The sequence below is a fragment of the Larus michahellis genome, chromosome 16 (assembly GCF_964199755.1).
Source record: "Larus michahellis chromosome 16, bLarMic1.1, whole genome shotgun sequence".
NCBI classification, from domain to species: Eukaryota; Metazoa; Chordata; class Aves; order Charadriiformes; family Laridae; genus Larus; species Larus michahellis.
In genome coordinates this window covers 2,045,748-2,072,048 of record NC_133911.1, presented here as the reverse complement: position 1 = coordinate 2,072,048, position 26,301 = coordinate 2,045,748, and the positions used below count along the sequence as shown (strand labels likewise).

The window sequence follows — 26,301 nt, the reverse complement described above, 5'->3', positions numbered from 1 at the left end:
GTAGGGGGGAGTTCCTTGTCCTACTCCTAGCGCATCCATACCAGCTAACCAAGGAAAGCACACCAACGTGCAGTAAGCTTTACATTTATTACATAGGGTCTGCACCTCTCTCGGTCACATGAGGAGCTGCAGATTTAAAAGTGCTAATGCTGCAAATCAGAGTGTCTGGGACAATCCCAAAAATGTACGCAACTGTAAGTGTCATTAATTTGCACTTGTATACGGTACCGAAAGAAAACCATCTCCATAAAGCAGAAAGGGCAAGACCCAAGTGCTCAAAATAGTTTTCAAACAGTCAGAGTATTTAGTCCTGAAATCACCTCCCTACAGAAGAAACTGCGAACAACGTTTTGGCCAAGGTATGAAGGGGGCTGTAGCAGCCCACACGTTAAAACCTTCCCCTTTCCCACCCCAGAATTCAAAACGCAGTTTTGCCCTCCTAATTAATACCTGCCTTAATGACATAACTTAGCTGTAACAGTGACAACAGCATCACATGTAGAGCCCTGAGCACGTGAGGAGGAAACCGCAGTCCAAGAAGTGCTTTGTCAAAGCAACTGATTCATAACGCTTTGCGTTTTTGAGCGGCTCTGCTCATCTGGCGCTAGCACTGACAGCTCGCTGGAGAGCTGAGAGTTAAAATGGGCAAAAAGCCTCAGCGCTTGTCTCAAGACAACGTGCACCTGCTTTTCAGGATATGAAAAAGGAATTACTGCTCCACAAGACAAACGCTGCCGCATAGGGTTAGCTGGCTGCGCCACAGGTTTCGGAGGAGGAAGATCCTCTGCTCCCCCTTTCAAAAATCTATTACATGACATTAAGAGAATGGGACTTTAAAAAAAGTTATTTCTAACTAAAACTGTTACGAGCTTTCTAGGGATATAAATGTCAATTTTTTGATGTCCCAAGAGATTAGTTTACAGCTCCAGAAAACTAAAACCAACCCTCTCCTAATCTGGGTGGAAGTGAGGAGACACCAGGAGTGCCTCATTCATTTTGCCAGCAGACAGTGCTGGGGCCAAGCGCTCCGTTTTGTGTTGTGTAATGCTCTTCCACTTCCAAGTCCTGCCTGAAGGATTCAGCAGCCCATCTCCGTAGAAGGGGAATACATGAATTTCTCACGCCTGCTCTCAGGCCCTGCCAACTGGAACCATTTTAACCACTGATTCCTATGAATTTATGTTCAAAATGGCAACATTTCCTTTAAGGAAATTCTATTGCCTTCAGAACAAAAGCCGGAGAAGGATTTGAGTGCAGAGATGCTGACCTCAGAAATACAGACAGACCAATCAAGCAACATTATGATAAAGTGTTTATTCATTTTTTTTTTTTAAATATCAAATTTTTTTTTACACATCAATTTTTGTTGATAAACAGTCCCCCAATATTTAAAAAAAAAAAAAAACAACCAAAAATCAAAAAAAAAGAATCAAGTGTGTATTACTTTGGGCAGAACCACATCCCATTCTCTGATGACACAACCACTCCTCCCTTCAGCCACCTGCGAGGACAAGCGCAGTATGTTCAGCCCAGAAGAGTAAATGACACAAATGCAACCAGCTTTAGGATTCCTGAGTATTGATTCCCTCAAGTTCCTTAAGTGAGTTTGTAAAACTCTTTAAGCTAAAAAGCATCAGTCAAGGAGTAACCCAAACCGCTACGCATTTGGATCACGGACTAAGCTATGTCTACACAGTGCAGGAAGAAATCTCTTGAACGCTTCAGAAGGGAATGATGTACACGAAACCAACCCCATTTCCCAAGCTGACCTCTGAGAGAGGCAGGCAAAAATACCTCTTGATTTCTCCTCTTTGAATTCACGTTAAAAGTTCTGGGGAGCCAAAGTCCAAGTCTGGCGAAGCAACCTCTAGGATCTGTTCCTCCTTTTATTTGTAAATGGCATAGTGTTCTAAAGAAAACTTATCTGGAAGTTAAGCATTCAGCAAGTACACTTAAATATTGCTACTTTTGAGGCAAGGAGACAGCAAGAGGGAGAGACAAAGACAGAAAGAAGGGAACATATCTAGGAGGTACGAGGTTAACAGTCCTGGAGAGCGAGTGTCTACGTAGAAAGTTGACCATACGTAGCAACAAGGCAGAGATTGTCACGATAACACAGCGTAGCTCAGCTCTGTCCAGCAGCAGGTAAACATGCCAGGGACCAGCACCAGGAAATATTTCCTCCTCTTGTCAGAATTACCTGTGCCCAGAAACTTTCAGATGTCGATATTTCACTAAACGTCACCTCTGAACTCACCTAGAGCCTCACATACAGAAAGAGCAAGAGGCCGAGTAAATTCCTTCAGTATCTTCAAGGACCAGAACAGATCTCAGAAACCAACAGCAAGGTACGCGGCCACCGTGGCTTCAGGAAACAGCCAGAAACCAGCTCCACGGACCCACACGGGTCCCCACAGGCGCTGGCATCTTTATGAAGCAGCTTCTGAGCGTTGCTTTGTTCTCTATAGATGGACTTCTCATACTGAAACTGTTTTGCTAAGCTGATGTGACATTAGTACATTGGAGCAGTGATTAATGAGGAGGGGAAGAGAAGAGAGTGAAGAGCCTTATTTTAGACCAGGGCACGTGGCTCCTCGGAAACCTGAAGAGCTTTTGGCGTTACCTTTATCCCCGGCTCTAGCCAACAAGCCGTCCCTGCTTAAATAGAAGTATTCCCACTTTATGAGCCAGGTGAGCAGAGCCTAGTAGTTAAGGGATTGCTAAAGGCCGAGCAAAGGATGTGTGCACGCAGCAGAGAGGACACACATGCACATTAAAACAGAAGACAACTTTTAGACGGCATTCGCTAAATACACATTCTGTTACATTTTATTTTAACCTTAAATGCTCACCACTGCCCAGATTTTCTCCAACATAAATCTCGCTCCTAAAAAAGTTATTCTCTAATTTGGTAGCACCTAGCCATTCGCTCAAAGCAAGGCTCTGAAATCAAGAGATTTAAATCACCAGGCTTGGACCAACTTGGTAAAATAGTTTTACAAGGTTTTATCAGTTGGGGGTCAGGCTTTGTTTCTAGCAGTTCAGAGAAAGTTACCCAGGAAATTCTAGCACTATTGATAAATGCTTCAGTACAGCTTTGGCAGAAGGGCAGATTTCAAAAATTATATTTGACAAAGGCTAAAACTGAGCATTGAAGCAAGTTGGCTGATGCTCTGAAGCTTTTATAGCATAAATTCTGTATATGCAGTCTAAGTAAACATGGCCATAAAACTAGAGCCTTTACCCAGTTTGGTGCAAAGCAGCAGTACTTCGTCTAGCTATTAGTAATTGCTTCTAAAAACATAAAGTGTAACTATGGAAAGGGGTATAACATCAAATGGCTAACATCTGATGCTTCAAGAAGCTGGCGGTAGATGAACCTGCAGGCTAAGGGCACAAATTCAGCTCTCGTGCGTCCAAGAGGGCCAACCCGCAGCTGGTATCTGCGTACCAGGTGGGGGCTTGCTCCCAGGACCACCTCACCGAGACCCGCGGTGTGAATCGGGAGCAGATTCGGCTATTCAGGCTGAGGATGCTCTGGATCCGAGAGCTGGGAGCTGCGTTCTTGTTGCTGCTTTTGATAGGGAACCAGATACAGATGGGAACGGGTCTAATATAATCTTAATTCCTAAGGCTTCTAGAGAGAGATCTGATGACACCCTACTCCTGTACCAGCCCAAGTGTTAGACAGAGGGGGGCTTTTGCTGATCTGAGGTGCTCATTGCAAGGAGAATATTGAAAAAAAAAACCCCAAACATCACCAGGATTAACTCTGACCACCTGCCTGGTAAAGATCCTAAAGCTGTAGTCCCACCTCAGTGACTCAATGTGAACATAGTCTCAAAGTGAATTACTCCATGCTGCTCCGGCAAGGGGTCCCCAAACAGCCAAGCGCTGCTTCCTACATCCACACGGAGCAATGCCTGCTGCCGGCATCACAAGTAGTGGGATATGAGCTAAGCATGTCTGGGAGCCCCAGGCCTAGCTGGTACGTTCACAGCTCATGCAGAAGCTCCATTCAACAGCAGAATGCCTTAAAGCTCTTCGTTATTCTAAAGGATCTCCTGGCTACCCAAGCCTCTAAGAAAAATCTGATGACCACCGCTCACCGGCATCAGAAACTCCTGCAAGTTCACAGAGGGAACCAAATCTGTGTTGTTTTTAAATGCTACCCTGCATGAAAAAAAGCCTAGCGTACACGCAGGCAAATCTGCTACACCACAGGGAAAACAAAACACCAGGAACACAGGCCTGAGACAATGATAACAACAAATGAAAGCCACGAACAAAACATGTTTCCAGCGGCTGCTGACCCGCTGGTTTAGCTCAAAGCAGAAAGTTCAAGATGAACACCTGACACAAAGCCTCTTCTGAGCTTTGCAAGTGGGACTACGTAAAAGTTCCTACTTAAAATTTGGTATCGTGTTTCAGCCGTGCTTTCCTTCCCCCAGCCCCCAAGAGCGTTTTGGGGTTCTGCAGAGCATCCAAAAGTAGTTCATCCCCCCCAAAAAAAAAAGCATCTGGAAAGGGTTTCCTACAGCACAGCCTCGGCGAGTGCTCGTCAGGCTACTCGCCAAGGACTTCCCAGAAGGCCACGATGGTTATAATGCAGAAGCCATGTCAGTGCATTTGTTTCAGAAACCCTATTGGGGAGCCCTCGCTCGTTAAGAGGTATTAAATTAGTACCCCACCAGCCGCTCCAGGCTTTCTGCAGTTTGCATTTCCACAGCTGAGCGGCTGATCATCCCCAAACATCGAGATTAAACTAGTGCAAAGCAGATTTCTTCATTCTTCTGATCCCATCCCCGCTCGGTGCATAGAGAATGCATCCACTGAAACAGTTCATTCTTCCAGGGGCAGAGGGGGATTAAGAGCCGTAACACACGGCTGGTTTGTTAAACAATTTCATCGTTAAGGTTTTGCCTTCAAGTGGCTGAACTTGTTCTTTCATACAGGGGAACACGGTGTGGGCAAGGCTAGAAAAAAAAAAAAAGTGAAATACTCCTTTTCCCTCCCTCCCACCCCCTTACAATTAATACCAGCACATCTTCAAATAAGTTAAAACGTCTCTTAAGTTTTGGTAGCACCAAATTCTATCCCTTCCCTTCTTCTATCCCCACGTTGTAAACTTGAACACACTGGCCCAAGAGCATAAAAGGGTTTGGCAAAAACGGGCAGCAGCCTTCCTCGTGCACACACAAGAACACACGCTTCCAAAAGCCCCCTCCACCCCTCACTCCTCTTGCAAAGTGTTACGCGTCTGTGGGCATCTACATACCTTTAGTAGCTGCCATAATTGTTTCGCCAGCGTCACAGATGGACATTGGGCTACAAAGCGCAGGAGAGCTACAACAAATCCCCAGAGTCCGTTTGGACAAGCGCTGTTTGGCGTCTGCGCCATACCGCAGTCGGCGTGCGCCTCCTGTCCCGGGCACGCCCACGCGCGGGCGATTCACTTCACAATCTGCTTTGCGCTGGACAGGGCGGGGATCTTAATGGCTTCTGCTTTTTATTCGTAACATTGGAGCTTATTCTAAAATTGTACATTTAAATAAAAACATTAATTTTTACCCAGTATGCATACTTAAAAGCTATCCTGTCCACGGAACGCTCGGACGTTTTCTTTCTTTTAAAAGGCCAAATCTAACACGTAAAACAGAAGAGACAAGTTACTTTGGCTGCAAGTAATCGAAAAATCTGGCTCAACATTCTGCTTGTACATTATGGTGTATAATTTTGATATGTCCTTTAAAAGAAAAGACACCCCAGTCAGCTACCTCTTCTGCAGTTACGTAGGAACAACGATACTCTTGGCTAGCAAAATGAGAAGAGCAAGATCCGTGTTTCCATCCGCTCGTTCCAGAGCCTCAAGAGCTTCCTGTGTGGTAAAACCAGCACTGAGGATCCGATTAACATCAGCCGCCGGGAAAGCAGGTGGTGGAGAAGCACCCGAGGTACGCCCGGTATAGCCTGCTGGTGGGCTCAGCAGGGGCTCCTCACACCCACCCGATGGCCACGGACCTTCGGGAGCAGAACTGCTGCTGCTCCCAGGTGCTCCTGTGAACAGGCTCCGAGTATCTTGAGGTGCACCTTCATCCGAAGCAGGGGCAGAGGAAACAGATGCGTTTTGCTCCGAAGTTGGACTAGTTGGACTCTGATAACCTTCTGCCAAAACCTCCTCCTGCTCAGAGCTCTGTTGCTGGTCAGATGTCGCTGCAGAATTCACCACGACCAAATCACTCTTACCTGAAAACTCGTGACTCTCCAAAGCACCTTCTCCGAGAGCAGCCCGCACGCATCTGATAGAGCCAGCGCTGATGTTTTCTGGGTCAGAACCGCAAAGCTGTTTCCCCTCTGCTCTCCCACCTTCAGACCTCACCTCACAGAAGGAACAACTCTCCTCCTGGCTGGCTGGATCTGAGCCTTTCTGCTCATCTTCAGAAAGCCCCTTCCGCTGTGCTGCTGGCTCTCTGTGAGCCATTTCCAGCTGAGAGACTTCTTCCAAGGCAAGGATTTTACATTCTCCTTTCCGACTGATAATCAAGAGTTTGTGCAGCTCTTTCAAGGCTGATGCTAGAGAGAAACATGGCTCTTCTGAAGGTCTTCCTGGATCCGTATCCAGCTGATGGATGCTGGAGGGGGAAGAGCTGTCTTCAGCTGCCAAATTAGACAACCCATTATACTTGGCAGGAATTTCACTAGTGCTTTTAGACTGCGGGACATCAGCAGTGGGAAGTGGATCACTGGAGGAGGACGCAGACTTTAGCGACTCCACCTCCATAGAAAAGGTGTCAGAGTTCAGGTCAGACACACTTCTGTTCTCAGCCTGCCACTTCTGCTCGCTTGTTGAGCTGCGCGCTTCAGCTACAGACTGCTCAGCTCCATCTATTTCCATGAAGGCTTCCGTATGCACACAGCTACAGGAGGCTGACATTTGGATACCCCCTTTCGCACAGGAAAGATTTGCTTTCTCCAGTCCATCTCCTCTCGTTTCCGTAGGAGGATTTGCTCGCTGGCTGGCTTCTTCCACAACAAGTTTCTCAACCCCACCAACATGGCAAGGAGGTTCTGGGTCAGTCGTCTCAGTTTGCTTCTCCAGATGTTCCTTCTCTGGTTCTTTGCATGTCTGATGGTCTATGGGAAGCTCATGCTTTTGCTCCTGTTCTGCAGACAGACATATGTCTTTATTTCGCCTGTGCTTAGCAGCAGTGCCAGCCAAACTATTTTCTTTTGTCACTTCCAGAGGATGTTCCTGACCACGGTCTTGTTCTTTAGCGTTACGTTCCTTTAGACTGTCAGCAATAAATGTTTCTTTGAGTGTCTTCTGTGAAAGGCAAGTTGGATTGCAACAGGTTCCCTCCCCTGGCTGGGGAGAAGGGTCGTTATTTGCCGAGGAAGCGTTATTGGAAAGATGCTGTAACAAGAGAGGATGTTCTTTTTCTGGGGTTATCTGGCATTCAGTTGGAGACTCAAAAGACTTGACAGCTCTAGGATCAATGGGCTCTGCGAGGCTAGATTCGGATGAGCAAATTGAAGCAGGGGCAGAGACAGAACGATCAAGTAATTGATTTGTGGGATTACAGATCTTGGAATTTAGTCCTGAAGACTGGACTGGATTTTGAAACCCATCAGAAGCTGGTAATGAGGGCATTTCCAGTGAGGTAGTTTCTTTGTCACTATTCTCTAACAGAAGACAGAAAGAAAGCAGTAGTTAGGACACAGGAGAACCACTGTTTTCACTGTAGTAGCAAAAACTTATAAACCAATGGCTATAAATACCTGGTCTGTGGCCCACTCCAGCTGCAGTAAACACACACTACATGCATCAAGGCTTCTGACGTTCTGTTTGGATTAGGAAACAAACACACCAAACTCGTGTTAGCATTCAGAGCACACCACATGCATGGTTATAGTCCTGCGACCTCGCAGCTCCCCTCCCGACTGCCCAGCGTACGAGCAGCAGGAGGCTCCTCGCGTTCGCTGCCTTCCAGAAGGGGTTCTGCCTGGGAAATTCCTTACGTCAAGTCAAAAATAACTCTGCTGGAGAACAATTTAAAGGCTGTTCTGTACTATCTACGCTGCACAGTGGTCTGTGGGTGATACTACACGCTTGATAAAATATAGGCAGCCCAAGGCGTGTGTCTAGCACCGCACTCGTTTGTTCTCTGTACAGCTGAAGTTACTCAGGAGCCATGTTTCAGGGAAATGAGAATTAAGAGGGCATCTCTCTATACGAGTCACTATTCTATAGGATTCTATACAATTCTCTATACGATTCGTTATTGTCTTGCAACTGCTAGTGCCATCGCAGGCAAGAGAAGGCGAGCAAACGCCAGCTTGCTGCAAAAGGGAAGCGTAAAGATCCTAGAGTAAAAGGCAGAAATCCTGCAAAGGAACTGCTGCCGGAGACTGGGAAGAGCAGAGCAAAGAGACAGCCAGACGTCAAACCCAGCTCACCGTTTCCTTCTCCACACGGAGAACGGATGAATTGCAGATCTCTATCAGTGGCACCAAACACTGGCTCTCATTATCAGGACAGATTAAATAAGTGAACTTATCTTGCTAACGGTCTAATCTTGCTAACGTATCAGCTCCCATGCTCTCTTTAAATCACCAACATGACCTTTGCTGTAAGAGTGCCTGTTCTTCCATTAAAGCCCTGCTCCGTCCAGTGTCAGATATTCAGATTTTGTGCTGTGGGATTTCTTGCGTTAGTTCTCTTTCCCTTCCCAGAGGCCTCCAAACTCAGTGGTCTTAAACATATACCGCTGTTTTACCTTAAGTCTTTCTCTTTTTATGGATACCCAGGTGGACTGGGGGACATGTACAGCCAGGATTTCCTTTGAGTTCCACACCACAGAAGAAATCTACCTTTTTTCAACTCAGTTACTTGTTTTTTTTATTCTCCGTTAAATAAAAATAGCGCACTACATGCTGTGATACTGCACCTCTGATCGATACGCTTTGGTATAAAATACAGCAGCCACTGCAGAGAGCAATCCTTTCTTTTGGCTGCACATCTGGTCTTAATGCAGCTACACCAACTTGGCGATGCTGGAGTATTAAAAAGCCAGAATTACCCTACAGATTTTCAGACCGCTCATCTTTCATAAGGGTGGCAAAAAGGCTTGTGATACAGGGCACAGATGAAAAACCGGGATCATCTTCTGTTTCTACACGGTAGGATTACGTTCACGCTCTCTGCTCCCAAGCCAATTCTTAGAGAGGAAGTAGAACTGTGTTTTGACTCAGAGGATCGGTAATAAGGGTCTGATCAGTCAAAGACATCAGGGATTTGGAGTCACTTAGACAGCAGAAGTAGCTACTCTCCTGCCAAGCACTCCTCGGGGTCATCCTTAAGAGACCCACTATCCTCCTCCTCCCGGGGTACCTACAGGAGCTGAATCCCAGCCCCATCAGGGCTATCGATCCAGCTAACACCCGGAACAAACCCTTCTCCACAAAGTGCACCATCAGGGATAAATTCCTCTCTATGTTAGGAAAAGGCTGAGTTGCGTATGAGGTGGCAGTGCCTTTCTTGAATCGAAGCTGTCTGCATGAAAAGCTGTCTATGGGGTAAACTACCTGAACACGCTTCCTCCTAAAGTAACTGTCGTTTTGCTGCTCGTTTTGTAAATCCGCCATAATCACAGAGTTTCCCAGTGGTGGTGGGAAACAGAGCATGTTGGCAAAAAAGGGCAAGCCCTCAGACATAAACGAAGCAAACGTGGAGGATCCAGAGGACAGTAAAACACACCAGGACTCCACTACCACCTCACCGCCTTTCCGTGGGTGTCGAAACACCAGCAAGTCAGCCGACAGAAATCATGAGGCTCACTAAAGTGAGCTTTGGGGGATTAAATAAAGCTCAAGAATAATCCAGGTGCATTCAAAGTGAGAACGTTAATAACCTACAGATGTATGCAGCAATTTCTGTTGTACCATCTACCAGAAGGCAGCAAAACCACAAGCTGCTGTGAAAGAACACAGGCCTTGCAGGGAGCTGAGCTTCCTTGGTCCTGCGTTGTGTTCTCTCCGGTCTCCTGTTCTTTCACTTGGTTTTCCTGCTACCATCTAGCAGCAGCTAATAGCAGTGAATATTGTGTTCAATTTTGGGCCCCTCGTGACAAGAAAGAGACTGAGGTGTTGGAGTGAGTCCGGAGAAGGGCGAGGGAGCTGGTGAGGGGTCTGGAGCACAAGTCTGGTGAGGGGCGGCTGAGGGAGCTGGGGGTGTTCAGCCTGGAGAAAAGGAGGCCGAGGGGAGACCTTCTCGCTCTCTACAGCTCCCTGAAAGGAGGGTGTAACTGGGAGGGGTTTGGTATCTTCCAAGTAACAGGTGATAGGACAAGAGGGAAGGGCCTCAAGTTGCGCCAGGGGAGGTTTAGGATGGATATTGGGAACAATTTCTTCACCAAAAGGGTCGTCAAGCATCGGAACAGGCTGCCCAGGGCAGTGGGTGGAATCACCATCCCTGGAGGGATTTAAAAGCCGGGCAGACGTGGTGCTGAGGGACACGGGTCAGTGGTGGGTTTGGCAGCATGAGGTTAACGGTTGGACTTGATGATCTTAAAGGTCTCTTCCAACCTAGGCAATTCTATGATTCTACAGCTTTGGAAGAGAATATACATTAGTATTCTGACATCTTAGGATACAGCCTGTGAGCCAGAGGCTTATAACGTGTCTAAGACTTACACACAGTCAATCTAAGCAAGACCTACCTTAGTTTTGTGCACGGGTAGCATTAAGCGAATCCACAAAATGGATTTCCTATTCTCATAAATCTTTTACATTCCTCTAGGGCTCAGCGTCAATGGCAAACTGTAGACTGCTGATTAGTCTGAACAAAGCCACATGGTCTTTAGAACTGTATTTGGTGCATAAGCAGCTTTGACTTAAGTCATTTTAGGCACTTTTCATCTTAAAGCACTCAACTAAAATGCTTTTATTGTAAAGACTGATACATTTGGGGCTGAGGTTTGCTTTTTATTTGACCCTTTCAGCAGAGAACTAAGTCCAACCAACTACGATGTCTGCAAAGTTCTCACCCCAAATGGAAAGATATGTCTAAAACCAACCCGGGCCTCATCAGGTTCACAGTTTTAACAGGAAAAGAACTAATATTTACATCCGCACATTTTCTCTGCCAGGTTATATGAAGAGACATGAGCCCAAGCTACCGAATGTGACCTTCAGCTGTGCCAAAACCTGACAGGGGCAAGGTCAAACCTATGTTTGTGTTTCTCTCTACCTGCCGTAACTGAAGTTAATAAGCATTCAAATTTGGCTTTAGAAGTCAAACACGTAAAGCATTTCTTGCTGATTTATTAAAGCCAGGCATTCCTCTCAAGTTTTTTACATCTCTGGAAAACTTATATTCTTAGAATGGAAGAAAACTGGTAGAGGGACCAGTAAGTTCAGTCCTGTGCTCCCCTCAGTGTAAACAATTTCATTATTTGCACAAAAGTCACTGCTTACTCTTTGGGCTATCAAGCAGCAATTGGGAAGTGTTAAAGAAAAATTTCAGTGCATTACAACTGGTTTTATAGATATATATACACATATGGTTAAATCTGGTTATTGCACTTCAATTTTAAATATGTGCATGCTAGAGTCTTAAAAAAAATAGCAATAGAAATGTGGAAGAAGTCAAATTTATCAGCTTAAACGTGACCTGGCAAAGAGTTTTGGCATTTGTGTGGGAAACGGAACCTTACTGTGTGCTTCCAGAGGAAAAATTAGCAGGAAAACTCAAAAGTCTTTATAGAAGACTTGCATATAAAATGTTATCTTTAAAAGTTTTGTAAAAGGCCTGAGGAATATACTTTGTGAGGTATTCACAGCTTCACTGTTAATAGCAGGGAAAAAAATAACGAAGCTTTCCTTTAGTCAAAAGCATATGCTTTTAAGGGAGGAGTTAAACAGAAAATCTGGCTCATAGCTCTGCTTTCAGCTATTCTGGCATCTCCACTTCAATGAATTTTGCAGCTACTAAAATCTCCCGTAGCCCAGTCGGTCTGGGCTTGTGCAGCTTACGGATTCCAGAGGCACAGGGAGCAAATCTACGGGGAGGGCGAAAATTCTCTTTGCAGATCACAGTCAAGGCTGATGATGTATATTAGGATGTGAATTCAGCTGCTGCTTTTGAAATTTGGAGCAACGGTAACCTTCAGTAAGAGAAGCAATTCACCTTCCGAGGGCACAAGCACCATTCTAAGGAAAAAAATGCTGAAATAGTACTATTTCTAAAAATTGTCATGAACTTCTGTTCAGAGATTTGTGCTTACTGCTACAGCTCCTCTGTTTTCATATGCTGCAGCTATTAAGAACGGGATTTGCGGAAGCCTCCACAAAGCTGTCCTTACCCAAGGCTGCTAAAACACCACACAACTGAACCATGACCAGGCACTACAACTCGACCCAGGTGAACGGGTGCCAGAGACAACCATTTATCTCCACACCTTTGAAGGTCAAGAAACCAGAGCGGGTAGGAAGTTGCAAGGAAAGCACAAATTAAACAGCAAGCACCCCCAAATGCCTTCGTGCAGACAGATTTTGCTGGGCAGAAAGGAAAAGAGAAGCGCAGTTAGAGGCCACGAGCAAGAATAAAGCCCCTTTCTCTCCACCATTTACTCGCTGGTGCTGCGTTAGGCTGTATCTCCTAGGAGCTGAGAAGGGGGACTACTGACAGACATCCTGTCAGCAGGAAAACTACGCGGATTAATATTTCCACTGCACTCCTCCCGGTACCTGCTTCCTCTACGGACTTCTGTATTGCTTCTGCTAGTTCCTGGTCTGCAATCTCCTCCGGCCGCACGTCTTCCCGCCCGGCCCCATAAGCCAGCCGGGCACACTCTGGGAGCTCGCCCTCTGGGAGGAAAGTGGTCTGCGAGCCAGTCGTGCCAATCACTAGGACATTCTTCTTGAGATCAATTGAACACTGTGAAAGAGCATCGAGACATCAGGGGCCTGCATAAGAGCCAGTCAATTCCCGGAGAAAAAGGAGAGAAAAGGTTAAACAATCCATCTCCAAAGGGAACAGCTCATAGCAGCTAAGCAAAGTGGGCCAAGTGGGCTATAAGCAAAGGGCCCCGCGTGACTTGATTTGTAATAAATCATTCAGTTGGAAAGCTCTGAGCATCTTTGATCAGAGCAAAAATCTTCAGGGAGCAGCCAGACATCCTACAGCTATCCATGATGTATGTAGCGTATGTACTTCTTTCCTAACCGGCTGGAAGATAATCCACCATCAACGCTCCCCAGAAAAATCCCAATACATTCACAACCAAGGCATTTACATTGCACTTAGCACTTAACTTGGAAGAGCCAGTAGCTGTTTCAAAAGAGATTTTGATACCTGATGCCTCTTAAGCATGTCCAGTCCTAGAAGCATGTCCATGGGCTGCTCTTCAAGGATTGAGAAGGAGCACGCCAGGAAATCCCCTTCAATCTGGACCTGAGCTGAAAGGCAGGGGAGAGAGAAGTTACCACCTTGCAATGCTACAGCGCAAAAAAATCTACTTTCTGCTCTGCCACCTCCTGGGAAAGGTCTGCACAAACCTGGGCAAATCTTAAAGCCAGAGCTCTGACGTACCGTTTGGGTCACAGAAAGTCTAGCCCTTTGCGAACCCCAGGGACTATCAGGCCTGCCTTGGTCTCAAGAAGTTAATTATTTTAAAAACTGACCTGCTCTAGAGCCTTAAGTACTGCTTATCTAACCCTCCAAGCTAGAGGAGCTGCGTACAGCTCGTTAGAGCACAAGTCTAAAAAGCAACAACAGTGAAGAGAATCGATTTTTTAGACACTACGGACAATCTCCTCTCATCCAGAAAACCTGCACAAGAGCACAGAGAGCCTTCTCTTCCCAAAGGAACATGAAACGCTCCACTGTAGTGGAACCCTTCCCGAGCAACTCGTGCTGCCCAGCAGTCCCACCCTAAACAGGAAAGACCCTGCTATTTCACATTAGCCCTGTTTTTCGCATCCAGAGTGAGCACGTCCTCTGAGCTGAGGACTCCCCTCACCTAAAAGTATTAAGGTAATTCCATTAAGAAAGCATTAAATGAGACAGAAGCCAGACTACTGTGCCCGAGACAAACAAACATATCGCAGATGCACTTTTATTTTACTCTGCGGGAGTTTTTAACAATTACGGCATTAAACCAGATACTCCTCGGTGCCAAGACTATGGGAAATGCAGTCAAACTGCCGCCAAAGCTGCCCAAAGAAGAACAGAGGTACTTACCTAAGTGCACTCTGCCAATTATTTTCTGTGTTCCTACACCTTTAGCGATGCCGGCCCACCGCCGATCTACCAGCCTCATTATGTTGCACCTTTCAGCACAAGCTTGGCTCATGATGGTCATCTGGGCACCTACCAGCAAGAGAATTTGTGTTAAATCCTGACAGCTCATCACAAATTAAATTCTCTCCTGGAAGGGCTTAAGATCTTGCACTCAGCAGCCGGGAAACCACACTGCACCAGCAACTGCATTAGGGCATAAAGGTTTCCTGTGAATCCCACTGCGCTGAGTTGACTGCATACACACAGATGAGCACTGATGGTAAAGTATGTATTACTGTAGAGCTGGAATAACCCCAAGAACTTCCCCTTTAAGGCTGTGGATGGGAAGCACAGCATTAAAGGCATGCAAAATCCCCCCCATCTGTAAAATGAGATAAGACACACATGTGGCAGTGACCTTTCTGGCATCGCAGCCCCGGAGATTCTCACAGGAGCCTTGATCTGGGGCGTTCGAGCACTCACGCACGCTGCTTCTCACAACAGTTGGCTCTGCTCGCCTTAAACAAGGCTGCTTTCAGGTTTTAATCAGGTGCTTTAAAATCTTGTAACGCAGTGCTTTCTTATGGCATTTCTGGGCAAAATTTCTGGAGCGTTTACCGTCTCCCTCAGGGAGGGAGAGGAGCGTGCAGAGAAAGAGATGAAAATGGGGCAATTCACCTGAGTCAACAAAGGCTTTCACTGGATGTCCGTTGACTTTGCAGTTAATATACAGCATCACCACCTGCCCAAAACTCTCGGGGGCCTCTTCCATTGCTATCGTCATATTTTCTTCAATGTTTTGTTGCCTGAATTTAATGGAGAAGAGAGAGAAAAATCAGACTTTTCGTCAGCCAGATCTTATAAGCATCCCTCCACCTTAGATCTGGTAATCCCACCTGCTGCAGCTCACCTTACGAACAACGTGTTTAAACCACAACAAAGACTGCTTCGTTAGCTAAACATAGCCTTCTTAGCAGGGGGATTGCTAGTAACGATCCTGGCGTAATCCAGAGACATCAAGTTGCTCCCCAGCGGCCATGAAGACTGCTCCTACCAACACCTTGCCTAACTCACACTACAGCATCAGACGGCCTTCCGTTTGCAACAGAAACCTGTCGCCACGGGGTTAACCTGGAGAACTTGCAAGCGAAAAACCTGTGTTATTTATTAGTCACTCTAAAATAAAGCACTGAGGGCACACCATGATGTTGCCAGTAGCTACAATGCTGGAATCCCACACAGCAGCTGAACATTAAAATCCTCCAACGTTTCCCTGGTATCTTTCCTTTCCAGATATTGGAAGGGAGGGAGATGAGCAAAACCGCAGCGAGAACACCCCACCACGAACACAAGCCCTTGCTGCAAATTCAAGCCTACAGAAGAAACGCCCCTCAAGAAGCCCACCACGGCCCCTCCAGTCATCTTGGAAGTGATAGGTATCTGTAGCGACTGCATCCGATACAGCTCTATCTACCAAAAAGAGAAAAGGGCTTCCAATTTTGATGCCATTTCATTTTTCCTCCTCAGTAGAGGAAGAGGAAAAACCCCGAGCTCCTCTCTGATCCGTCTTCTGTACTGTGGTAGCCTTCCCACAACAAGATGGGTAGACAAGGTTTCTTGGTGGGGAAGGAAAACGGCTAACGGCACCCGAGACGTGGCTCATCTGGGAGCTAAAGCACCCTACTGCCAGTCTATCGCGCTTCATATACTCCTGAAACAGAGCCACATGTTGTCCTGTCTTTTATTATTTAAGCACAAATCAGACGGTTAACCTTCAGTTTGTTTTCTTGTCAAATCCATTACTCCGTTTTCTCTGTGCTCTACACTCTCCCACCTAAGATACACTTGAAGGGCAAAACCGTGTTCTCAAAAAAAATAGCAATAGCTTCCAGTCAATCTTGGGCAGAGCACATCTAATTAAGCAAGGAGTTCAAAGAAACTAAGTTGGGTGTGAAATTGGGGACTGCTAGGTGCCCAAACTGTTCCCCAACAGCTGCACAGCCTTGGACACACCGTCTTTATCTGTCCCCTCATCTGTGGAAGGAGGAAAGCGTTCCTGTGCCTCGGGTGTTTTGCTATCTACAAATGCGTATTTTTCTGCATTGCTAAACGAAGCATTTATCTGGCACCAACACCTTGTCAGTCGTAATGCAAGAATGACATCACAAATGAATTTTGACTATGACCAACTACGAGCCTGTATCAGACAGACATTTCTTTATCAGGAAAAAAACCACCAGTCATGTTCTGACTCAAGGATTTATCACTCAATTTAAGAAATCCAGCCTCAGCCCAATGCAATTACATTTGGAAGACAGCAAGAGGGAGCGAGCGCTGACGAGCAGAACATATTTCTACAGAACATCTCTTCTGACAGCAGTGATGCTCAGAGTCTGGAATCAGCCAGAGAGACAAAACAATTAGCAGGAAGCAAAACCAAATCTCAAAGGCAGCTGGGAGAAATGACGCCACGTTGCTGTGCAGAGGCTCAGCTTGGAGACTAACACAGGCCCAGTTCTCCGGTTCAAAACACACCTGAGGCACCCAAGTACCACCGCTCAAGAGGATCTAAGATCTCTAAGTGCTTTCGCAAGTGCTTCAGAGTGGACCAGCTTGGAGAGCTCTGGGACATCACACGCATAGACAGTGGTGCTGCCACCTCATGATCCGGGCTCAGCTGGATACAACCTAAAGGATGGGGTGTGCCTGTGTGTCCCCAATTCCCAGCCCTCCCACATGCAAAGGTGGCTCAGAGCATTGCCCTGCGGGCATCTTAAGGCAGGATCTAAATACATTCCTTGCACCCTCCAAGGAAAAAGCATCACAGACGGAAGCACCCTGTGGAAAAAAGCACCATGAAGACCTCCAGAGCCCGCAAGCAGCTTTGGTTCTCTACCTTATGTCTTCTTCTATCTTGGCTTGTGCCTCAAGATCAAAAGGGTCAGCTGAATAGAGTCGGATCCTCTCCTGCTCCCGCCGGGCTCGGTCCTGCTGTTGCTCCAGCAACACCCTGGTGAATTTCTCTGCAGTAACAAGGAGATACAGAAATGCTTTTTACTGGAAATGACTCTTACAAATCAAGTTCTGGCACAGCAAACTCTTCTTTTTATGCCAGCGCGCACTCAGGGGTAGGCTCAGCAGCACAGGCACCAAAGGCTTCATCTGAAGGCAGCGGGGACAGACCTCAAAGGATCGGTGGCAAACTTGGGAACCCGCTGAGATGAAAAGCAACTGGACAGAGCTCTTTCTCCTTGTGTTGCTACCCAGACTCAGCAATATCAAACTCAATTTCCCTGCACATACATTTTTATATGGAAGAAAAATGGAAAAAACGTAAAGACAACAATATCTAAAACAAAGAACTGAGACAAAAACAGGAATTCATTCTTCTATTGCAGGAAAAATTGCCTACGCTGTACTCCAAGAAAAAAAAACCACCAGCCGATAAATGAGACCCGAAGCAGAAATTGGGACTACAGAACTTGCACAATTCGAACAAGAAGCTTGTGTGCACGTGTATTTTCCAAAAGCTTCAGGCAGATAGGAGCGAGATTTCATAGCTCTCAGTAAGATGGCCCATCTACAGGAACAGCTTGCAAAATCTATCGTGTTTTACACTCAGCAATCCCCCAGTAAAATAACAGTCTGCAGATCCAGCAAAGAGCAAAGGCAAAACTGTAAGACGTGAAAAGGCTAACAACAAAACTTCCTGTAAACGCAAGCAACGCAGGCAAAGGCAGGGACATTACAATCCCTAAAGCTGGATGCCTACCACTGAAATCAAGAGGTCCCAGGCGGGACACCTGCTCCACAAAGTCTTGCCGCACATTTTAAGAACACAGTTTTTAGATCCCCGCTTTTTGTATGGCCTCTGGCTATTATTTTTTTTTTTTTTTTACTGCTTGGATTTGATCACATACGTTCCCAAAAGGACTTGGCAATAAATTGAGTTCTGTAAACACAGAAGATTGTGGGTTTGCTTCCAGAAATGCAGTTCCCATGAAGAAGCTCTCTGGCTCAAAGGCTGTTACATGTTTGGGAAGGCACTGTGTATGTTTTCTTATTTGTTTTTTACTTATTTATTATTATTTTTTTTAATTAGGTTTCTGCGTAGCAGGTGCCTTCTAAAGTACTTGCAGTGCATCCAGCACAGTCACATGGCACGTATTTATGTGTATATTTGGGCATCGGAGCCAGAGCTGGACTGGATCTGTGCCCGAATACCGACAGCAGCCGTACAGAATGATGAGAGCATGACCAGATCAAACCCCGCTTCCTTCTCACAGCCCACTGCGGCGATTTGGGACTAAAAATGCACACCTGAATCAAAGTTCAATGCGCATAAGAAGGCAAGACAGAGCAGCAGATGAGCCAGTTCTGGGTGTCTTGGGCTTAACCTCTCGTTTCCTGTGCCAGCTGCAGCACATCTTCTCAAGGTGATGGGAACAATTTCCCTACTGCACCACAGACGCAGCGCTCACAAGAGGTGTGAAAAGCCTGACAGCGCAAAGGACATGGCTTGAACTCTGGATACGAGCTAAAGTAAAAATGAAAAAATGAAATAGGCCAAAAATATCCATGCAAGTTCCTTTCTAGCTTCCTTTGACTGAGAGAAAACACTATGATGTACCCCTGAAACAAGAAAAAAGGTCTCCTGCTAGAAGCTCCTCTTCATTCATTTCCCCAAACTCAACAGGATTTATTTTCTAACTAAAGGTCTTGCAGAGGTTTGGAAGCGCATCCTCTGACGCTCAAACCACCACCTTGTTTTCATACTGAACGGACACTAGAGTTCAACGCTTTCATTACGTGAAGAATGAGGGACCAACATCAGCTGCTCGCCTGCAGAGGAAGCGAAGGACACGGTACCGGACTCCAACTGTGCCCAAAATATGTGAACACCTTCAAGATTAACAGGCTTAAACATTTATTACTACTGCTACTGGAAAAGTTCCCGAAAGGCACCATTTACTTTTTCCTCTCCCTTTCTGGTGTCCACTTCCATAGCAGCTAACCGTTAGGGATAGAGTTGTTTTTTTGGCGTACTGCTCTCTGTTGAGGTCTCAGTGGCCTCTGGGATGCAGCAAACACAACGCTGTTACTGGAAAACATGAATTCAGGGAGTCTTCACATACAAATTGGGAGCTGAGCCATTCATAGAAACTCGACTTATCTGTGCATCCGCTATTTCAAAGCGGGGGAGATAGGATATTAAAGAAGCCAAGCAGGAGAAATACTCCCAGCTTGCAAGAAACAGTCTTGTTAAGCGAGGAACTCTGCCTTGAGTACTCCTAACCCACACTATTTCTCAGCATCGTCAATGAGCTGGCAGCGAACATCCCAGCTAGTTAAAAACCTGTGCCCGCCTTTTAGTAGAACTGAGCTCAAACAGATTTAAAGCCACCTCCCGCTGATTAATAACCCAACTTACCGAGGTCTCCACTGAGCAACGCCTCTGCCAAGGGTGGATTGCGTTCCTTCAGCAGGGACAACTCGTGGGGATTCGCAAGCAACATCTCCCGTAGCAGCGCCGGATTGTCCAAACCCTGAGGGAACGAAGGCGCATCGGGAGGTGACGGGCGAATTCGCTGTGCTGGTGGCTGGTGCTGCTGAGTGGACGTCCCAGGAACCGCGATGCTGCTGAAGTCTATCCTCGGCAGACCTTGAAGGGAAAAAAAGTCAGAGGTGTCGGCGCTTCACATTTACAATTCTGCGTGAAAAACACAGTGGAAAAACCGCGGGAAGGATGAGCCGCTCTTAATGCTACAGTATTAGACTGTTTTCTGCAAACAGCAATTCACGTTGGAAGCATGGCCACGTGCTTGGGTTAGTGGGTTAGGAATGCTAGCGTGTATTTCTGTAACTGCTCTAGCCTTCTATCTGGCCCAGTTTTTATCCCCTGAAATGCACTGACTGAATCGCAGACTAGTTATTTCCAGCTTCACAAACGTGAATACCACACGGGGGGATCGTGAGGCTAAACCCAGCGTCTCTAAGGCACTTCTGAATCTCCCGGATTAAAAAAAAAAAAAAAGCAGGGGGGAAAAAAAAAGAAAAGTACCATTTCTGCAGACCTGCATTGCAGGCACCAATCCTCCAGCTGAGGCAGGAGGATGAGGACCTCAAGCAACGCTCCCAAGCCCTTCTCAGCCAGCGGTACCTTCTTCGCCAGCGATATTTTATGATGAGGAATTGCTAGGAATTGCTGCAGAAGGCAGGACAGAGGAGCAGGGCTCCACTCAGATGTTATCTGAGGAGTCCTTCGCATGTACGCACAATTGCGTAACTGGGTTCGTTAAGAGGCGTGTTTTCTGGGTATCTGTCACGGTACAGATTCACAGCGCGCATCGCAACAGCCTTTTTATCGTGCCGGAGCCGCACAGACTGCAGATCATTGCACCATTACACCGAGCGGGAAGGGAACCAGCGGTCGTATGAAAAGTCACACACCTTTAGTTCTGAACCAGTTACCTTCCTCACTTTCTCTGTATTTCCCCAAAAGAATAGTAAAATAGCATTCACTTCCTTAGAATTAAAAAAAAAAAACATTAAATAACAAGCCCTTTAGCCAATTTTAAAAGCCCCCTGCCTCATCCCTAGCCGCTCTCCTTCCTAAGTGTTTTGCCCAGCGAGGTGCTAAAGGAGACTGAGAAGAGACAGAGTTGGTGTTTGATAAATATCAAGATCTTTGGATGCTCTAAGAGCAGAAGTTAGCACAAATCCTTTCTCACCTGGGAAGCGGATGGAGGGCCGCGGCTCTACGGTCTCTTTCTGTCGCAAGATCACCACGTCCCCGTCTTTCAAGCCATAGGAGGCCAAAGATCTGTTGTTGTCGGTTAGAGGCCGCTCCGCATAGACTATCTGTTCATGGAGAGAGTGCAGTGAAAAACACCGCGCGTGACAAAGCAGACATCTTGCCTTTTTTTTTTTTTTTTTTTTTTAATGAAAGTGTTCCAGTAAATCCTCTGGACCCATCTCAAGCTTCAGAAGGGAAGGCGTGCAATTCTCGCCACGGGCAGGCCCCGCCAAAGCACCTCTACCTCAGGCACAGAGAGACCTCAACAGGTAAGCGGTTGGACAATGACACAGAGTCGGTCTTACCGAAACCCAGCAATGGTTTCTCGAAACTCAGCATCTTGGAGAAGGGCTGGTCTCTCTTAATTAGAGGCCAGGAGTTTGAGAAGAAAGCAAGCCTTGCTCCAGGGCTGTTTGCCACACGTTTCCAACATCCAATCTCTACGATTACACAAGTCACAGACGTCTCCTACAGCGTTATCTCTCCCCACATCAGCACCTACTGACCAAGGACCGACTGCACACGTGCAGGCAGTGTCCGTCAGGGTAGATCCATGGATGATCCAGTCCAATATCTATGATCTCTGCCTTTTCCCAACAACACCGTTCCCCAGAATAACCAGTTTTACAGGGACCTCAGTGATTAGCTTAGTGATTTCCAGTTTACTTCAGTGATGTAACTCTATCCAGGCTCGAAGGTTCAGCACCCAAAGACACCACTTCCGAGCCTGCAGTCAGTCCATGGCAGGGAATTCATTTCTTTTGACTATAAAACACAAAGTCACATCATTCTCTATTATGATAACCTGACTTAACAAGGGGTCCGCAGATTAAACATAAAACCATGTTGAGATAAAAAGGAATAATCACCATGGGAATATTTCTGTTAACATTAGATCTGTAATACCTACAGATGTCCTAAATCGCAGGAAGCCAAAAAAATGAAAATAAAGAAAGAAATGCTTTATGGGAACAGAAGTTCCCAGAAATGGTATCTGCTAAACGTGAAGGTTTCTGTGCCTTCATGGGAGCACGATGAGACCGGGCAGATCGGTTCAGCAGCCTCCTACCCCTGGCAGGAGTCCAAAGCAAGAAACGCCAAAGAACTCAGCCTCAACCCGTCAGGCATACGATTGAATTTCACGTTTACCACCTCGTTTAGCAAGACCCGCGTCTCTCTGGGTCTGGAAAAGGCTGGTTCAGCAACAACAGGTTTGCCGCAGGTCGGGACTGGCAAAGCCGCGTGGGAGAAGCTTTCACAGTCCTTGCCTGGACGGGCTATGGCTCTACTCGATGCTATCGCACGTAGCAGATCCAAAAAGAAGATCCAAAAAATACAATTACTACACGTCTTAAGGACTGGAAGACGCTACAGACTTTCCCTGCTTTAATGCAGCTACTCAGAAATATTACAGACAATCCCACTAATGCACTGGAAGAGTGGTGGTGCCATAGTAAGACAAGACAGAAGAAGCAAAAATAATAAGAACCATGTACAACAGCAACCAGAGCCATCAGAAGGAGAGAAACATACGCGATTAGGAACAAGCACGAGCTTCCTACCTTCTCATCAGCCACACATTTAACAGCCTCAGCGCTATTGCGCCAGACTGGGTGCAAACACAGGTCCGTTTGCAAGCTCTATTAAGGCGCACAGTCTCTGCTCTGGCGGTTTGCAAGACATTACCGGTATAATTAAGGCTAGCGTGTGACGGGAAGAGTCCCAGTGCATCCTCTCACGTTACCGGACGCGTCCCACCCGGCCTGACTCAGTAACGCTGCTGCCCGCAGAGAAAGCAAGCTTGTAATAAATCCCAGCTGCAAGCCCAAATCTTAAATGGCAGTTTCCCTGCGCAGACACTCTGGAAGAGACAAGTTAATCAGTTTAAGTGAGGTTTTACCTCTGTCGTCTTGCTGGGATTGGATTTATGAGCATTCGGCCTTAACACCTCAGACAATGAATTAAGCGCTCGGCGCTCACGCTACATCCATTAGCAGCACGGCTTAATATACTTTTGACCCATTCCGCTCTGCTGTTAAAACAAACTGATTTAATTTTGCTGCGTTTTGATTATCTGGTTTGTAGCATATTTTAGAAGGCTGGCCAGGTACCGGACACGGGCTCTTCTGGAGGTGACCTGGGCAGGGATGCAAGCATTGATACCGCACGACAGCTGCATTTTGCACGATGCCGTAGGGTAGAACCTGTTTATGGAGCGAGAAACCCCCATCAAGAACACCAGATATGACCAGCAACCGTAAATCAACGCAAACTCAGAACCCGTTACATCTTCCTGTGCACAGCCAAGGATGGGAGATGTACGGCGCAGAAAGAAAGAGAAACGAAGGAAATAAACAGTGCTGCCAGAAGAACACGGTTCTGCCCAGATCCTCCCTGACCCCTCTCCAGAAAAGCCACCGCCTTGACACGTGGAGGAAACCGCAGCGAGCCCAATTATTTCCCCTCTCCTTGCCCAGCTCCTCTTATCTCCGCACCCCGGCAGCGGCCATCCCCGTTATCTCACGCCGCCCTCCCCACTTTGTGACCGCAGCCATTCCTCAGACACCTCGCAGCCCCCTGCTCGCCTCCACCCCAAACTGCAGCACCCGGAATGAATTCCACAAAACAGCAGAAAATAAGACTGGGATTAACACACAGCACTGGTTCGCTCCACGCTACACATTTACTATTAAATTAATCCTCTCTTGTGCCAGCGTGACCCCTTTAACACAACGTGGGCCTTGGTTATGGAAAAACAGCAGTAAACCACCAAGTCTGGTAAATGTAACACTGCCTATTTGTGGAGGATGGTTTAAGCACGCAAAATCGTTCTACACACCAAGCTGCTTCACCGATAACTTGTATTTTTAGAACTTTCTCCCCACTGAAGGTCCTCAAAACACTTCACGAACACTGGGTAGAAACAGGAGAGAAAGGAACAATAAACACATGGCTAGAAAACATTAAAAGAAAGGAACCAAGACGATGCATAAACGGCAGATGGGTGAGCAGAAGGGAAGCAGAGGTGGCTACAAAAAGCGCAGCGCTGATCCCTGTTACCTGCGGCCGATAAAATCACAAAACTCCGCAGCAGTTTAACTCCCAGCGAAATATAAGCAGAAAAATCCCTGACCCCTCATTGTCCTAAAACAGACCCAGAGCTGAGGGGTTGCTCTGACACACCGGGGACAAAGCTGACGACGAGGAGTTTACGCTCCAGACACCCAGACGTATAGGAGCCACTGTGTGCTCGCAGAGTCCCACGTGTAGAGGTTGTCCCCGTTCCCAGCAGGGAACGTGGGTGCCTCTCTGGCGGCTGCCACACAGACACGGGGGGGCTCTGCTGGAGCGCAGCAGAAGGGAACCTTTGTGTGAGGTGGTTTCTCTCTTTCTACCTACCAAAAATCAAGAGGTTTTTTCCCCCTAAAGGAAAATCCACCTCACCTTGATTTTCTACCCCTGCTTTGGAGACCGCTTCCCCCTCAAAACCAACCCCTCGTCCCCAAATAAAAGGCTCGGCGAAGGCAAAGGTAAAGCAAAACACCGCGGGGGAGGCGTCAGGAACCTGCTCAGTGAGGGAAGACATCCACCTCAGCCCTTTTTCCATCGCTGACTAATATTCGCTTGACTGGAAAAATATTTTATTAATTTCAACTCGGAAAAGGCTCAGGAAGTAAAAAGCCACCGCCACAAAACTCCCCAGGCGCAGCCAGCGCCCCGAGAAAAGGAGCCGACATCGCCCTGTCCTGCAACGCAACCCCCCTACACTAACAAACTGGTAAAATTCACAAAAAAAAAAGGAAGGAAAATAAAAGTGGGACTGAACCCAAAACAGTGAGTAAATCCCAGACGGCCGGACAGACGGAGGAGAGCCGCCCCCACGCCGTGTGTGCTGGCATGCTGGCGACGAGCGAGCCCCGAATTCGGCTCTTTGCTGGGGGAACCCGGCGGACACACCGTTCGCTCCCCGCACCTGTACGAAAAAAAAAAGATGGGAAAAAAGCCTCAACCAGCCTTTTTCCACCTTAGACGCAGACAGGAATTTTATCTGATCAATAAACCCTTTCCGGAATGGTTTCAGCCTCGTTCCCCGGGGTGTGAGGGGACCGTCGGCCGCCACCTTCCCCGCTCTCCGACTCCCATTCCTCTCGATCCAAACCCTTCCCCACTTAAAACACCAAATTCCTCTGAAAACTCAATAAAACCCCCCAATTTTTTTTCTCGTTTTCAGCTCCACCGCGGGAACAGACCGAACCTTTCCCGGAGGGACCCCGGTAAGACATCGAGTCACCGGAGACCCGGAACTCTCTCCTGAGGGGAAGGGGAGGATTTTGAGGGGAAAAAGGACGCGTTTCTCCCCAGAACCCAGACAGGGCGCCCCCCCAAATAACCCCCGAGCTCGGGGAGGCGGCGGGGCGGAGGGCCCGGGGGCTGAAGGGGGGACAAAGCCGATCCCGGCCCAGGGGACCCCAGACCCGGGGCGGAGGGCGAGGCCCGGGCCCCTCCCGCTCCTCACGGCGGGGGGGGGGGGGGGCGGTCGGCGGGCAGGGCCTGACCTGGCTCTCGGCCGCCGGGATACCGGACTCCAGCTCGCAGAGAGCTCGGAAGTTCTGCAGTTCGAAGTCGGCGTCCACCTGGAGGGAGAAGGTGAGCTCGCTGCGGTCGCGGCGCAGGCAGAACACGGTGAGCAGCATGGCCGACCCGCCGCCTCCGCCACCGGCCCCCGCCGCCGCCAAGTGCCGCCGCCGCCGTCAAGCACCGCCGTCGCAAAGCGCCCGCCCCGCCGGGTCGGGAGCCGGCCGTCAATCGGGGCCGCTCGACCAATCAGCGGGGGGCCCGGCGGGAGGGGGCGGGGCCTGCGCCCCCTCCCCGCCTTCGCCCCGCGGGATCCTCGCCCCCGCAGCCCTCCATTTCCCCGTCTTTCACCCCAAAACAGCCCCGGCGCACCCCGAAAGCCGCTCGCTCCATGTCCGCCCCTCCTTCGGCCCCTCGGTGTCACCCCGGTTTTCCCAGCATCGCGTCTTCCGGCTGCGTTGTCCTCCCCACACCCCTCCCTGGGCATTTTGGGGGGCTCCAAGACCCTCGGTGACACTTTTGGGGTGTCCCTGAACCCCCCTCTTTGCTTTTTGGGGCAGAGTGTGGCCTTTGGGGTGCCCCGTCTTCCTCGCTGTGCCTCTGGGGACCCTTCGGGGTGGTTTTCGGGGCACCACCAGCACCTCTGCAC

The 26,301-nt window shown here is 47.8% G+C and overlaps 1 protein-coding gene across 3 annotated transcripts; it reads right to left on the bottom strand.

Moving 5' to 3' along the window:
* Positions 1-1,295: 1,295 nt before the first annotated feature.
* On the bottom strand, positions 1,296-26,301 carry DDI2 (DNA damage inducible 1 homolog 2). Of its 3 annotated transcripts, none has more exons than XR_012583963.1 (10): positions 25,634-26,301; positions 21,013-21,142; positions 19,713-19,943; positions 17,178-17,304; positions 14,960-15,087; positions 14,243-14,371; positions 13,355-13,458; positions 12,748-12,937; positions 5,279-7,683; positions 1,296-4,976 (listed from the first exon to the last, which is right to left on the bottom strand). XR_012583963.1 is itself a non-coding variant. In XM_074560573.1 (10 exons), exons 1-9 carry the CDS (start codon positions 25,769-25,771, stop codon positions 7,826-7,828), a joined length of 1,194 nt encoding a protein of 397 aa, XP_074416674.1. In that variant the 5' UTR covers positions 25,772-26,298; the 3' UTR covers positions 1,296-7,683; positions 7,780-7,825. The 3 variants fall into 3 exon arrangements, 2 of the variants coding, with proteins under 2 accessions (XP_074416674.1, XP_074416673.1); XM_074560573.1 differs by adding an exon at positions 7,780-7,842 and having other exon boundaries at positions 1,296-7,683; positions 25,634-26,298; XM_074560572.1 differs by having other exon boundaries at positions 1,296-7,683.